Source organism: Lineus longissimus, chromosome 7, assembly GCF_910592395.1.
Source record: "Lineus longissimus chromosome 7, tnLinLong1.2, whole genome shotgun sequence".
NCBI lineage: Eukaryota > Metazoa > Nemertea > Pilidiophora > Heteronemertea > Lineidae > Lineus > Lineus longissimus.
Window position 1 is genome coordinate 8,123,359 of NC_088314.1, and position 14,104 is coordinate 8,137,462.

At 40.8% G+C, this 14,104-nt stretch overlaps 2 protein-coding genes across 3 annotated transcripts; one reads left to right on the forward strand and one right to left on the reverse strand.

The window, feature by feature from the left end:
• Positions 1-95: 95 nt before the first annotated feature.
• LOC135491293 (actin-related protein 2/3 complex subunit 4) lies at positions 96-5,632 on the forward strand. Its single transcript, XM_064777055.1, has 6 exons — positions 96-133; positions 1,115-1,233; positions 1,727-1,838; positions 2,052-2,147; positions 3,388-3,582; positions 3,833-5,632. The coding sequence occupies exons 1-5, from the start codon at positions 131-133 to the stop codon at positions 3,562-3,564; spliced, it is 507 nt and encodes a 168-aa protein (XP_064633125.1). The 5' UTR covers positions 96-130; the 3' UTR covers positions 3,565-3,582; positions 3,833-5,632.
• Positions 5,633-6,141: 509 nt separating this feature from the next.
• On the reverse strand, positions 6,142-14,043 carry LOC135491752 (mitochondrial carnitine/acylcarnitine carrier protein-like). 2 transcript variants are annotated; one of them, XM_064777876.1, is made up of 9 exons: positions 13,843-14,043; positions 11,975-12,067; positions 11,273-11,400; positions 10,888-10,978; positions 10,588-10,705; positions 10,199-10,271; positions 9,734-9,843; positions 9,263-9,387; positions 6,142-7,299 (listed from the first exon to the last, which is right to left on the reverse strand). In XM_064777876.1, the coding sequence occupies exons 1-9, from the start codon at positions 13,939-13,941 to the stop codon at positions 7,237-7,239; spliced, it is 900 nt and encodes a 299-aa protein (XP_064633946.1). In that variant the 5' UTR covers positions 13,942-14,043; the 3' UTR covers positions 6,142-7,236. The 2 variants fall into 2 exon arrangements, with proteins under 2 accessions (XP_064633946.1, XP_064633947.1); XM_064777877.1 differs by lacking the exon at positions 13,843-14,043 and adding an exon at positions 12,506-12,753.
• Positions 14,044-14,104: the final 61 nt, after the last annotated feature.

Below are 14,104 nucleotides of genomic sequence, written 5' to 3' on the forward strand. Positions count from 1 at the left end.
CGTGGTTTGTTTACAAAATCTCGCTTTAGTGTCGTTCCGCTAGCACAGAGGGCGCGCGAGATATTGCCAATACGGGCATGCGCATTTGAGAATTGATCGGCGATTTTTACTTCCGCAATTTCAGGAAATTATGGTGGGTGTGATTTCAACTTCAATAAAGTTATGATTTCTCCAATATCGAATGAAAAAACATGATATAAGTCGTTCCTGGTATAATTGCCATTTCAAGGGAACAAACTGATATGACATTCACATTAATCAAGGCTGCTTATTTGCAGTAAACATCGAACGAAGTTGAGCTGTTTTTTTCACTGATCTCTCGCCAGTCATCACTGATATCAGTGCACACTGCATTCCCTCTGATCTGTATAATATACTTCCATGCATGGAACATGTATGAATACATGCTCTGACAAACATGTTAGCAAAGATCAGACTGGTTCATATCGCACGGCCTTGATCACTTAATCTCACGCTATGCAGTTCATGGCATTACTTGCGCGTCAATGCCGTCATGACATGACCTACAAGACGAGTATGAGCTAGCTATCCGTATCGCTTGCGCTGTGCTGTGGTGTTGCATGGTTATTGGCATTTGGGAACAAGTTTACAATCCCCGATCACACCCCAAAAAAGGTCATCGATTGACTAACCAAGCACCACTGTTCAATGGATTTATAGTTGAATGCGATCAAACTACGTCATTTCCGATCGGGGATTCTAAAGTTTAGCCGGCATTTGCTAAAGTATGGAAAATTTAATCTATTTGAACGACTGAACATGGCGAGTTGATAAACTGTTTAGTTTCAGCAACAGTAGACCACAGACACAGTAGACCACCTTCGAAAGTCCACCAACAAACATGGGAATTCAATTGTGGGGCATCTTGACCGAGTCAGAGAATCATGCTGTGCAGACACCTGTTTTACACCGATTTTCGAGTGTGGTCTATGTTACCAAGTTATAATGTTGCTGTAGTGACATTTCTCTGAAACGTGGCATTTTGATGAGATGGCGTACTGTGGATAGGGCCCAGGGGCCCTGGCCTTTGGCCCTTTCAATTCATCCCTTCCGGGGCTTTTTCTTTTTCTCACCCAATTTCCTATCATTTCAGTCTGCCACATTAAAGCCATACTTAACAGCCGTCCGGCACACCCTGACGGCTGCAATGTGCCTAGAAAACTTTTCATCACAAGTTGTAGAACGACATAACAAGCCAGAGGTGGAAGTAAGGCAAGTATCTGTTTCACACCAGTCTATAGCCAAATGTCTCAAGGTACACTCTTGTAGGAAAGTGTAAGACAGCAGATGAATATTGTTGGAAGCACTTGGATATATTGGCTCATACACATGGCATATAAATTTAGTATCAGTGCCACAGTTTCTAGCAATATGCCAAGAAATTGCTTTGCCACAACTTGCCATGTACAGTAGAACCTCTCTATCAAGGACACCCTTGAGACTGACAAGTGCTGTCCTAAAGAGAGAAATGTCCTGATTGATAGAGAGGTCACATTGAATGGAAACAACCAATTTTGAATTAAAAGTATTGTCCTTAAAAGAGAGGTTATCCTTAATAGAGAGGTGTCCGCTTAGGGAGGTTCCACTGTATATCTATAGGTTTCGATAGGTGCTCTGGAATATATTGTCTTCATGAAGCTACAGCTGAAACAATCCTAATTTGAATTTTCATCAATTCTGACGCAATTATATCCCTTGTTTTCAGGAGTAGTAAAGAACTTTTGTTAACACCTGTGGTAGTAAGCAGGAATAGTAAAGAAAAGGTTCTAATAGAAGGCTCCGTTAATTCATTACGATTCAGCATTGCCATCAAACAGGTAAGACTACTATACTATTTACAAAATTAAAGAAATGAAGGTATTATTCCCTCAATTAATTTGTTCATCGCCTGTCTCACTGGTAAATCAATTTTCTAAAAGTGTTTGACGTTTTGTTTCAACTCTTTAAGAGATAGTAAAGACAGAGTTTTTAGTGCGCACAACTCCCAGAATGCTTTTTAAACATCTCTATATGACATCTGCTCTTTCCAGGCCGATGAAATCGAGAAGATCTTATGCAAAAAATTCATGCGGTTTATGATGATGAGGGCAGAAAACTTTATCATTCTCAGGCGAAAACCGGTCGAGGTGAGTGTGATTACCAATAGGACCAACGAGACTGCCCTGTGGTCAGGGTGGTGTCCTTTGGCCAGTATTGCTCTCTATTCTTCATGAGTTGAAGTAGCTCAGTTATTATAGCAAGTATGAAGATGAGAGAGGTATGGTATTGTTTATACTGTCTTCAGTAGAAACCCTTGCAAATTTCTATGGGGTCAATTGCAATTGAGCACTGTCCTATTTAAAAAACCAAATATTAATGGGGATATTTGTAGTGGTTCATTCTTCTCTAATCTAATACTTGATTACATCAAAGAAACAATATCATAAGGACGGCTTGAATAGGTCTACGTTCATAAATTGATGACATGAAAACTTACTCTGCATGGAATATCTTGTTGGGTCTTCTTTTGCCGAACTTTCTGATGGGGAAAAGTGAGGATTGTGTCTTTTATAGTGCAGTAGGCCCCCTAGAGTGTAGCTGATTAATATTCTAGAAAATAGGAACAAAATCGGCAGAGGTCGCCATTCACCCCATGTGTATAATACTGTCGTGGGTGATAAGTTCTTTACTTTGTCACGTTTGTGGGGCATAACTCGGGTAAGTGTGAAGCCCCTGGCCAGAGTGTTCTCTACCCATTGTCCCACCTGGTCTTTATGAATTAGCAGCATCATGCTTCATGTCATTGTTAAGTAATAGTCAACAACCAAGTACACTAGATAACCCCAAAAAATAAAGCGCTCTTTAACAATATGCTGCTTGGATATCTTGGAGAAATCTGGGCCAAAGGTTAGCTCTTCAAAATTAGACACTTAGTTTACCTCTACCTGGAGATGACTGTCTTCGTGGGTTGGAGTTGCCGCCCTGGCCTATGATTGTGGGGGAGGTGTCCCCTTGATGAACACCCCTTGGATGGATCAGTCCTTGCTTGTACACAATTCTCTTGGGAGGTAGCAGTATTTTTAGGATGGGGTCCTTAAAATAGCCAATGAACACATTTTTTATGTGCTCAATTTAAGCACATTTAGTTGTAGATTAGCCTAGACCTTGTTCGAATATTGGTTTTGGGCCCCTTTTCTTAATCCCAAGTCCACTACATATTATTGTAACACTCCCTCCCACAAACTCACAGACTTCTACCAAATATCCGGATTATGCAAACGTGAAGAAATCATGCTGAAATCAAACCTTAATTTGGGAGAGTACAGGGTTTGTCCCGAATTATGGAATTCAAAACTCTTCAGACTTGTGTATTTCATCTCTTTCCAGGGCTATGACATCAGTTTCCTGATCACAAACTTCCACACAGAACAAATGTACAAGCACAAGCTGGTTGATTTCGTGATATCGTTTATGGAAGATATCGACAAGGAAATCAGCAACATGAAACTGGCGCTAAATGCCCGTGCCCGTATATGTGCGGAGGAATTTCTGAAAGAGTTTTAGTTTGAACTGAATTGAAAGGTAAGCGCAACTTGCTTCAGATTTGGTGATAGCCTTTAGGAGTGCGCCAAAACCAGTGATTTGTGGTTACCCTTTGTTCAGATACAGTCCAACAGAATTATTTCACATGTGGTGCTGTACGAATCAATGTCTTTCACTAGATATAAATGACATTATACGGCAAGCAAAATCAGGCGATTAGTAGCTAAAGGGTTAATGTCAGATCCCATCACAGCTAATCTGTCTCTAACAATTTTCTATTCTTTTCCAGACCAAGCTTAGATTCAACAAATGTGGTGTAGAGGACTTCTATATTTCATCAGAAAATCTCAGTCCTGTTGTTCCAAGTCCAGATGTTGATAGCTACACCCATTTTCCTTAGTCGTGAGAAAAGGGATAGATGATATAGAAAATGGATAGGTGCAGTGATAAGATAAACAGGATGAGACATTCAGTCAAGAATTTTCATTAGCCATAACCCCTGAGGATTGAAAGCATGAGCGAAAAATTGTCAAAGCGGAAATTCCAAGATCAACAACTGTTGGTTCAATAGAATCAGATATTTCGACTGTGTTGGGAGTTAGGGTATTCTAAAGTTTCAACAAACCCCCTTACTTCAAAGAGATGGGTTTTTGGTTCCAGACAATTATCTTAATGTAATCTTTCTTACCAAGCAGCATTCCAGAGTGGGTTCAATATCTGACATTTGTTGATTGATTTTGATTGACACTTACTTAATTGATACAGTGTATATAGATAACTGAAGGCTTTTATAATGGGGTGTATAATTATTAGATGCATAACATTTTCTATGATCATGCAGTGGATGAACAGAATAGAGTTCATCCAGTCATGTCAGTATCTCTAACCTGCTATTAGTTGTGACCAAACTTTTTGAGAGCAGATTTCCTGGAACAAGGGTTTTCTTGAGCTAGACCTCTGCCAGGCTGGGAGTTACCCCGTTCCACTATCAAGGTCACCTACTCAAAGTAACCTGTACTTGCATGTCATTGGCTCCTTTTCCTTGGGTGCCAATAACATAAACCAACAACCTAGGTGTTTTCAAATCATTGGCGGATTGTCATTGTCCTGTAAGAGGAAATGCGTTACATCTTGAACTTACTGTGCAGATGCTCTTTGGCTGATTATGAGGGCGTCTGAATAAAAGGCCTATATTATGTGTAATAGGCCAATATGAAACGGACACAACAACACCAGCTCATTAGCGTCAACGCAGTATATTTTCCCTTAACTTCTAGCTAATTGTACATTTAGGAGATATACATACTGTAAAAAGAGTGAAATCTAAGAGGTAGTTCATTCCATTGCAAGTTCTCTAGATATAGACCACGTGTTTGTCGGTTATATTGCACCGATTTTCAATGCTACATGACTCAGTTATGGCAGCAAGCACCTAGGGATGGAAAAAAAACTGAGGTTTGTGACGAAACGACTGTCAATACCTGGATATAGACTTTGAATGAATAGGATAGGACTTAGTGTCAAGAGGGACTAAAGATTGTTTCACACCACAATAATGGAAAAAATAACATATACAAAACTCTTTCGACCTGAAGAATTCGTCATGGGTCAGAATAAAATAGTGTACATCGAAATTTTCTGGCCAACTTGCAATGTAATAAGCTGACACTGATGCATTGATGAGCAGAGTGTGCAGGATTATTGTAATTAGTGGCCCTAGTTATTTGTATGAGAAATGGCACTTGATTGTTTGTCAAACTTTGTCATGTTGATTCTTTTGTATACTATGCTCCTAGGGTATTTGCATTCTTGAAATTGTATTTGTTTTATGAATAGCTGATGAGATAGACATACATTTGTCTGTTCAACTAGATAATTTGGATTTTACACATTCGTACATTATGATGGACATGTATTATATTGAGAGTGCAGCAAGGTCATCTGGCACGATTTGATTCGTAAGTAACCAAGGCTTTGGTTAATGAATATCTCGTTCTGATTTTGACTTTTACATTTTAAAACATGGCCAGGTTTGACATAATCAGGGTGCCACATGACAAAGATTTATGATATCAATAAACTAAACTTATGTAAATAACTACAGTTAGTTCCGATTTCATTTGATATGGAACACATAGCTAGCCTCTCCCACATTTTGGATGATGTGCTGTTGGTCTTTCTGTCTGTCTGGTGTGACCCCTCTGGGGACAACGTGGCTGCATGCCCTGAAGGACCAGTCATGGTAGTCCAAAATCGGACACTGGCCTCCATCTAGAGTGAATGTACAAAGGATTATCTCTTTGTTGTCTCCTCCAGGGACAGTGTTTGAGGCTGTCCATCTTTAGTGTGACTGTGCCATGGTAGATCATGTTTCATGCAGATTTGGGACTAAAAGTGCTGACCTGCCCTTCCATGGACACGGATGTGCATACCCCTTCATTGGAGTGACCCCTCGGGGCCTGTCTTTGCTAGGTTCTGTGCAGGAGACCAGGCAATGACTGCCTGCAGTGTACTAAGGAGGGACAAATAATGTCAGATTCAGATGCTCGTATAGCCGAGGTCATTAATGAAATGAACAAGATTCAGTTCAATGTTATCTTACAAATTTTATTCAACCTGTTAAGCCACACACGGGATAGAGATCACAGATCTTTCAGTATTAGTTCCTGAGGAAATCAGGGGTTAGTGATCACTGGGGCCTTAGAGGCCACACAAAACCCTGACTTCCTCAGGATGCCATTATCAAATTATCAATACGTAGTTTGTATAAACAGGATGTCTCTATTCCCTCGGGATAATAGCAGCAATATGTTGCATACATTGGTTTAAATTACCTTATCAATTACCTAAATAAGTCTCCTGTTAGCTTTTAAAACCTGATACAGAGGTTTCCCATCATTTATGACTCCCACTCTGACTTCAATGATGATTAATAGTTGTTGATTCAACTGAACTGATAAACTTTTTCATATTGACTAAGTATCTTCACTGGCCCAAACATTTTTCAAATTCTGGGTAAGACCTGCTCAAAAGGCAAGAAATAACGAATAAGTTTTCTTTGTTAAATCCTTTTTATGGACAGGTCCAATTTTGAATTTCAAAATTGTACTAGTGCAACTGAAGTATGAAAACTAGTTAGTCAGTTGAATCAAGGATATCACTACATAACATAATCTGACCTCAAAATGGGAACTGCAAGGGTGCACAATCTCTCAGTGCTCCTGGAAGGGAGCTCAGGTTTCATCAGCGGTGACCCGTTATAACCAGTTTCTATGAACGTGCTTAAGTTTCCATAAATTACAAAAAAAGAACTAGCTTTTTCTACCACCTTCTACTAAGTCCAAGACCAAAGATGCAGTCATGCCTACCGGTAACTCCTAATTTGTGTGCATTAAAAAACAACCCTAAGATTTTAACAGTGAAAATTGTCAAGATTTCCCTGATGTTTCAGTTGCTTATGTGGAGCCATCCTGAGGAAATCAGGGGTTGATCTTTGCTTTTCGGGTCAAGGGCGGAGAAGTGAACATTAGCCCCTGATTTCCTCAAGATGGTGTGCAGCATGCTCCGAGAACCTTTTACAAAGATGCAGCAGTGCACCATTCATGATGAATTTGAACGAAAGTCCATTAAACCAGGAAAAATGCACTTCAGCCATTTGACAGAATAATTCAATTGTCCTAAAGCCTCCACTCATCACCAAGTTGGCGCAGCCCAGTTGAGGAATTTCATTGCCAACTCGTAACCAAGGAAACAGGCCTGAAAGAAAGAAAATACAGAACCATTACTTTAAATTAATTTTGAAGAGAAAGACACATTGCAAAAATTAACCCACGCAACAATTTGGCAGTCTGCAGTAGTAAGATAACCTCATCTCAACTGATGAGTTGGACCTCCATGCTGGGGACTACCCCCTTTCTCCAGTACCCCCAAAGAATACTTGAAGCCTAGGTAAAGTCAGTTGGTATTTGTTCAGAACATATAGCCACTACCTACATCAATCCTTACCATGAGATATTTAAATTTTTTTTTTAAATCAGGGGGATGGCTGGGCAAACTCACTTCGGTTCTAAATACGTGATGTGAAAGAAAACATTGCCACCACAAAGAGCCAAGTTGGTACATTTACTGATTCATCATGGGAGTTCCCTCCATTCTGAGCTGTCCCACCCTGACAGTTCCAGTCAGTGTTTACGATCCATTCGGAGACAAACCTAGAATCTTCCAAAACCAGACTGCCTCCCCAAACAGCCATGTTGGTCTAGTCGAAAAACTTCGGCACCGTGAAGAATGCTTAGTGTTCAAAGCTCATGACCGTTTGGTCTAAAAATGTTCCTCTGCCTGCTATGATCCTGTGATATTTTTATGTGGCCGTAATTTTCATCAAACTTGAAACTTAACTCAGTAATTTAGTCTAGTTAATAAACATTGAACAGGACCCCCACACAAAGTATTCATATCCCATGCACGATACGGGCTTACAGTGGAAGTTTATCACACTTCCAAGGTGTCTTTTCATGCCAATGCCACGTGTTTGCCCCATACAGTTTACTGGGCACCTGTGTAAGTGATACTACTGGCAAAGGTGTTGGCGTATGATTTCGGTCACTCCGAATGAGGATATCTTTTTAAGCAGCCCGAGCAGGTGCAGGAAGGGAGCAGCCACAATCCACTCCCCTTTAAATGGGGTGGGGGGGGGATAAACTGGATTATGAGGCATTTGCACCTAACATTGTTGAAAACAAACCCAGGATGCTAATGTGCATCCCGATAGGTTGAGTGACCCCGAGGTGGTTTCCCTCCCCCCCCCCACCATCATAAACAGAAATTTCTACCCTAGCATCGTCCCCAGGAATAAAATATATATAGGTTTCCCTCCCCCCCACCATCATAAACAGAAATTTCTACCTGATACATCCCACCCCACTTACACCCATGTGACATTGTCTACGGCAATACTCTCGAAGCTACTAGTATAATATACAGGAGGTCTAATGGAAAAGCTTACAATAAGTAGATCGAGTATTCTGAAAGGCCTTGGTACGCATTATCAATATTTGTTTTGATTGCAGCAGTCCTTGGCATCGCAAGCAAAGACCATAGAGGTAGCCAAGGACAGCGGAGGTAATTTGTTTGTTGTGCATGGGGTGGGTCTTCTATATTTCTGGGGGACAACAACATCCCGTTTGAGTCCTTGTGTGTGAACTCCCAGGCTTAAAATGTCCCCCACTAAAGTTACGTACTGTTTTATAAACCTAACCAGGGAAATCTCGTGCGTATAAATGGTAATTTACCTCACTTACAAGCAATTTTAAAGTGGCAGGCTATTAAAGGCAGGTGTCAGGCATACCAGATTACATTTTGAGAAGTCACCCCTCCCTCCACTAATGCTTGTACGAGGAATATCATTTTCAAGATAAAACCAGTCCCAGTTGGGTTCCTAAACTGAGGGGTTGGTCCAGGAGTTTTAGCAGACAGGGGTCCTGAATCTTTGTTTCCTGGCATTTCAGCCTGAAGTAACAGTGCACAACAGCTTGAATAGAACACGTCCCATCATTTGAAATCTCACTATGGGGAGAGGGGATGATGTCTGGAACTTCAAGGCCCCCTGGACACAGGCCTCTCCCTCTGCATATTAAGTCACCTGGAGGCCGCCAAGATAGTCCTACTCACTCATTTTCCCCCAACACTGACAATAATAATAATTTTGTAGGTTACCTACCGCATTTGCAGGGAATGCCCTTAGCATAACAGGAGAAAGACCCTTGAACAGGCCAGCTGGGCCCTCAGTCTTCATCATATGGCGAAAGACATCACGTATTCCATTGGGGTAGGTTCCCTCAGGAGCTGTTGAATAATACAAGAAATTTTACAGGAGTAAAAACGACGTGCGTTGACCGCCACGAAAATAAGTTCAATAGATATTCAATTAAAGGGCCATACCAAAAAAAAATGTTCAAGACACTAATTAAGACAATAACTGGTACCAACGTCCACCAGGTTTGCACAAAGTGTACATGTAAAAAGGTACAGCTAAACCTTTCTATCAAGGACACCTTTGGGACTGACCAGGCAAGGCTATCCTTAACAGAGAGGTGTCATGATGACAGAGGTCAATTCAGGGACAGTCTGTGCACAAAACCAGTGTCCTTGATAGAGTGGTGTACGTTATAAGAGGCTCTATTCTACTTACCAGTTTGTAATCTAGATTTGAGAGTATCGGGAGCAATAGCTACGACCCAGTTAGCCATGCCAGCTAAACCACCGGCCAGGAGCGTTCTTAGGGGACCAAGGTCACTTCGACTGAAATCAGAGATGACAGATGAAGGGGAGGAGCCAAGTGGATACAAAACTTTGGGCTACAATGCAATCCTGCTTACATTTAGATCCTGAGAAGGACTCAGATCATTTTATCACTCTGGATCACTTCAACAAACTCAAAAAAGAAAATGCATCTCAACAACGCATTAGATCTTGGGAGGTGTGATTGGTTTACGGCGTGGACATTTCTGCCAATGTTGTTTTTCTGGTATCAAAACCAACCTCCTCATGTGCCCGGAAAAGATACACAAGTGACTGTGCCCCCCAACAGATTCGATTAGCTGCTAGCTCACTGGGATGCTGGAGGCTATTATCCAAATAGGTTATTCCCACTCACCTTTTTCCCTCTGGTGTTAGGATGTTCTGAAGCCATTCATATGATGCAAAATAAGCCCCAGACGCAGGCACATCTGTAGTGGAAGAGGCAAAATAACTATAAGTTAAATATCAATACGCAATTTAGCCATCGTAGGAGCGTTGGTTTTACACAGGCCTATTAGACGTAAGATAGGATATTTGTACAGGCGCACCTCATGTATCCTGCTTCCAGCAAGAACTGCTCAAAACCCCTTGAAGGTTCGCATTAACGTTATATTTTTCTGCACTGGAATGTATCATGCCTTCCTAGGAATAAAGTTATGGTCTGTGAGCTACTATAGCGCCTCACTGCACCTACGTCCATAACTTTTACAAAGATCGTGAAAACGAGTCGGGCAAAGGACGCACCTCTCAACAGTGTAGCAGCAGTTCCCTTGAAGATGTTCCTGACACCACCCTCCTTGTGCAGCTGCTTCACCACATCGACTGGTCCACTATACTTAGGCTTCTGGCTGCCATGCTGAATCTGAATATTGAAGAAACTTTCTCATGTATTCATGAAATCAAATTTAAAGATTACACAGTTTTTATAAGCTCAGTCTCAACTCAAGCCTTCAAGTAATTGATATTTACTTCGTTGACACTACAACTACACGTACACAACACTAACTCTTTTTGTGAAATTTGGTTAAAGATAAAGATGGTTACCTGCAAAAGGCACTTGATTCTCTCTCCAGGGGCCATGATGGCTGTCGTGAAGACACCGGCAAGCATACCAGCTTGGAACAGCTGGATCATACTGAAAATATATAGCAGCATTTAATTTGTATAAGGTAAGTCTCCTGACAAGTACTGTGTGGTATGCAGACAGACCTAGCAGTGTTTCTTACAGAGGTGGCAATATAATGCCCTTCCCACACTTCAGACGGTATCAAAGCAATTTTAAATGCATCATCAAATCATACATAAGTTTCGGAATGGAACTCCAATGTCCACATGTTCATCAGTCCAAAACTAGCTGGACTTTTAAACAGGGAATGAAAATGCAAAAAGTAGGCAGAATCATTGTTCGTGCGCAATCTCTTAAACTTACTTCAGTTTATCATTTTCATTTTTCTGCTGCAGCTTTTTGCCGAGATTGAAACCGAAGAAGCAGATGGCAAAGATTGGAGCAATACCGGTCATAGGAGCTCCCATTCCCTTGTACAGACCTCGGAAACCCTGAAAGAATAGAACTTGTGATTAGAATCGAGTCGCAAATGCAAACAGATCCTTCTTCAAACAAACTGTGCTGTGCCAGTGGTACTATTTTGACTAGAATTTGGAAAAAAAGTATTACTGAGAATTTAGAAAAAAGCCACTATTACATTTTTCAATATTTAATCTAACATTATCACCTGAACTTGTAAATTAAAATAATCTTATCTCCTGAACTGATTTTTCTTAAACTTAAAGTACTAAAAGTTGATTTTGGACACACGCCTTCACCAATGCACGTAAATTGTAGTGATTTTTGCTTCTACACCAGGCATAGGATGGGGATGAAAAATATGCAAGCAAAAGAGGGTGCTGGTTTGAGGTACTGCTGGGTGGGTTTCATTCTTGTTTAGAACCATCCCATAACTTCATTTCTCGGTATAGCAGACACTCCCTAAGCAAGCTGGTTGTTAGATACCTCCAAGAACATACAGAGTGATGACAATGATGTTGTGATGGACTGGGGGGAGGGGGAATTGTTTACATGTGTTGGAGCATGTCCTTATACCCTAAGTGTTTTAGACCACTGGCCACTCACCTCCTTAGCGACAGTTTTCTTTGCACAATCGAAAGTTCCAGTGTAAAGAGGATGTCCTCCTGGACCAGGTTTGGGCATAGTCTGGAGGCGCACCTGAAATGATTCAATTTCAAAGTTGAAAAGAGTTAATCCAATAAAATATATATTTCCTTACTTTTTATACAACTTCTGAAAATAAAAGAATTTTCATCTAACATGCAACAGTTGGAGGTGGCCGTTCAAAGCCAAAACTAACCTAAACATAAGCACAATGCACAAAAGAACACTTGGTATGCGACCAAGCGATCTTTACTTTAGTTTGCAGCAGGTTATTTGTGGCCTTTAACCGCTTCCTCCGACTGATGCGAGGCTATGTACAATGGACCTTTTCAAAAAAGACGAAAACCAGAGCCCAAACAAAACAAATGCGCACCCTCAGAAGGCCTAAGCCTGCATCGGGCATTTGCCATAAGCCACTGTAACCCTTTGTTCCAGGTGAAACTCATGACTAGTCAGCGCCGAAACAAACTTCCCTGAAATCGTACCATGTACCTTGATAGTGTCCAGGGGGTGTCCAGTAAAGACAACACATACTCCTCCAAAACCACCAGCAAAAAAGCTCTTGAAAGGGCTGATTTTATTCTCAGACATCTTCAAATTTTGTAAAAGTTTTCTACAGAAAACATCCGTCTGCCCCTCTGAATGAATATCCTTCACTTAGAAACTTTTCAAACTGGCTGTCCACTCGAATGGTGGTCAGGTGCATTCCCTAATCTCAACTGATAGTGGCAATCATTACATTTATGCTACTAGATCAATGGCACAATTGAAGAAAAAAAAGTTCACCTTGTTCTATAATTCTTTGTTATCACTGCTTGAATTGATTATCTAATGGCAATGATAACTTATCAACTTGGCACGCTTTCTAGAAATGGTGTCAACATTAACACATTTCATTACGAAATAAACCTCGGGAAATACCAAGAGTAACCAGGACGCCAATTTTATCAATAGTGTTTCAATAAAAGGAAAACATTGTTCACCTTGTCCTACTCCTATAAATTCTTTGTCATCACTGTTTGCATAATTGGATTCTTATCGGATATCCAAGGATAACCTAACTACTCTGCACACTCTCTATCATCAATTCAGCAATTCTGGACTATTCCGAGATGGTGTGCGGCCAGTCAGTGGGACCCTTTCTGGAAATTTTGAGGATTCTGTCATGTCACGATATTCATTGCTGGGGCAGACACCATAGACTAGGCCTATTAGATACTGCTACTCAGCTACTGGCCCATTGTTATATGATGTTTCCCTTTCAGAGTTCTTAATACAGTAGAACCTCTCTATTAAGGACACCCTCGGGACTGACAAGTGCTGTCCTTAATAGAGGTGTCCTGATTAGAGGTCAAATTGAATGGAAATAACCAATTTGGGACCAAAACTAGTGTCCTTAATACAGAGGTTGTCCTTATTAGAGAGGTGTCCGCTAAGAGAGGTTCTACTGTATCTCCGATGTTCTCAAAATCGACTGGAATTGCACATGTGCGGATGTGCGCTGTTAACTGTCTTCTCTAGCTCTTTGACTTTTTTGGGGTCTTTATCTTTGTCTTCGAGTCTTTGACTTGACTTGAGACAAGTAAGCTTGAGATTGAGTTTTAACTTTGCCTGGTTTAAATTCTCAATCTATCTTGCTACAGTCTCAAAATCAAATTCTTTTTGACACAGTATTTTGTTATGTACGCGTCGTATGTGTAGCTAGAAATAAAGATAAGGGAGCTTTTCTGCTTGTCTGACATGCAATGTTTAACAGTGGCTATATTTTTGACACACCCTGTATTTTTTTGTATGGTTAATGGTAAAATAATTCGACTTTGAAAAGCTACCTTGATCGTATCCAACGGATGTCCGCATGCAACGAGGCACACGCCACCAAAGCCACCAGCAAAGAAGCTTTTCAACGGGCTGACTTTATTTTCAGACATCTTGACTCGATGTCTTTAGGGTGAGAAAATAAAATGATTTCAATAAATTTCAGCTGGAAATCAGCAATGACCTTGATCTCATTGAGCCAATCAAGAGCAGGCTTGCATCAGCCACTTGGGATGACGTCAATCCCTTACTGACGAAGAATGTGTATTTATTAAC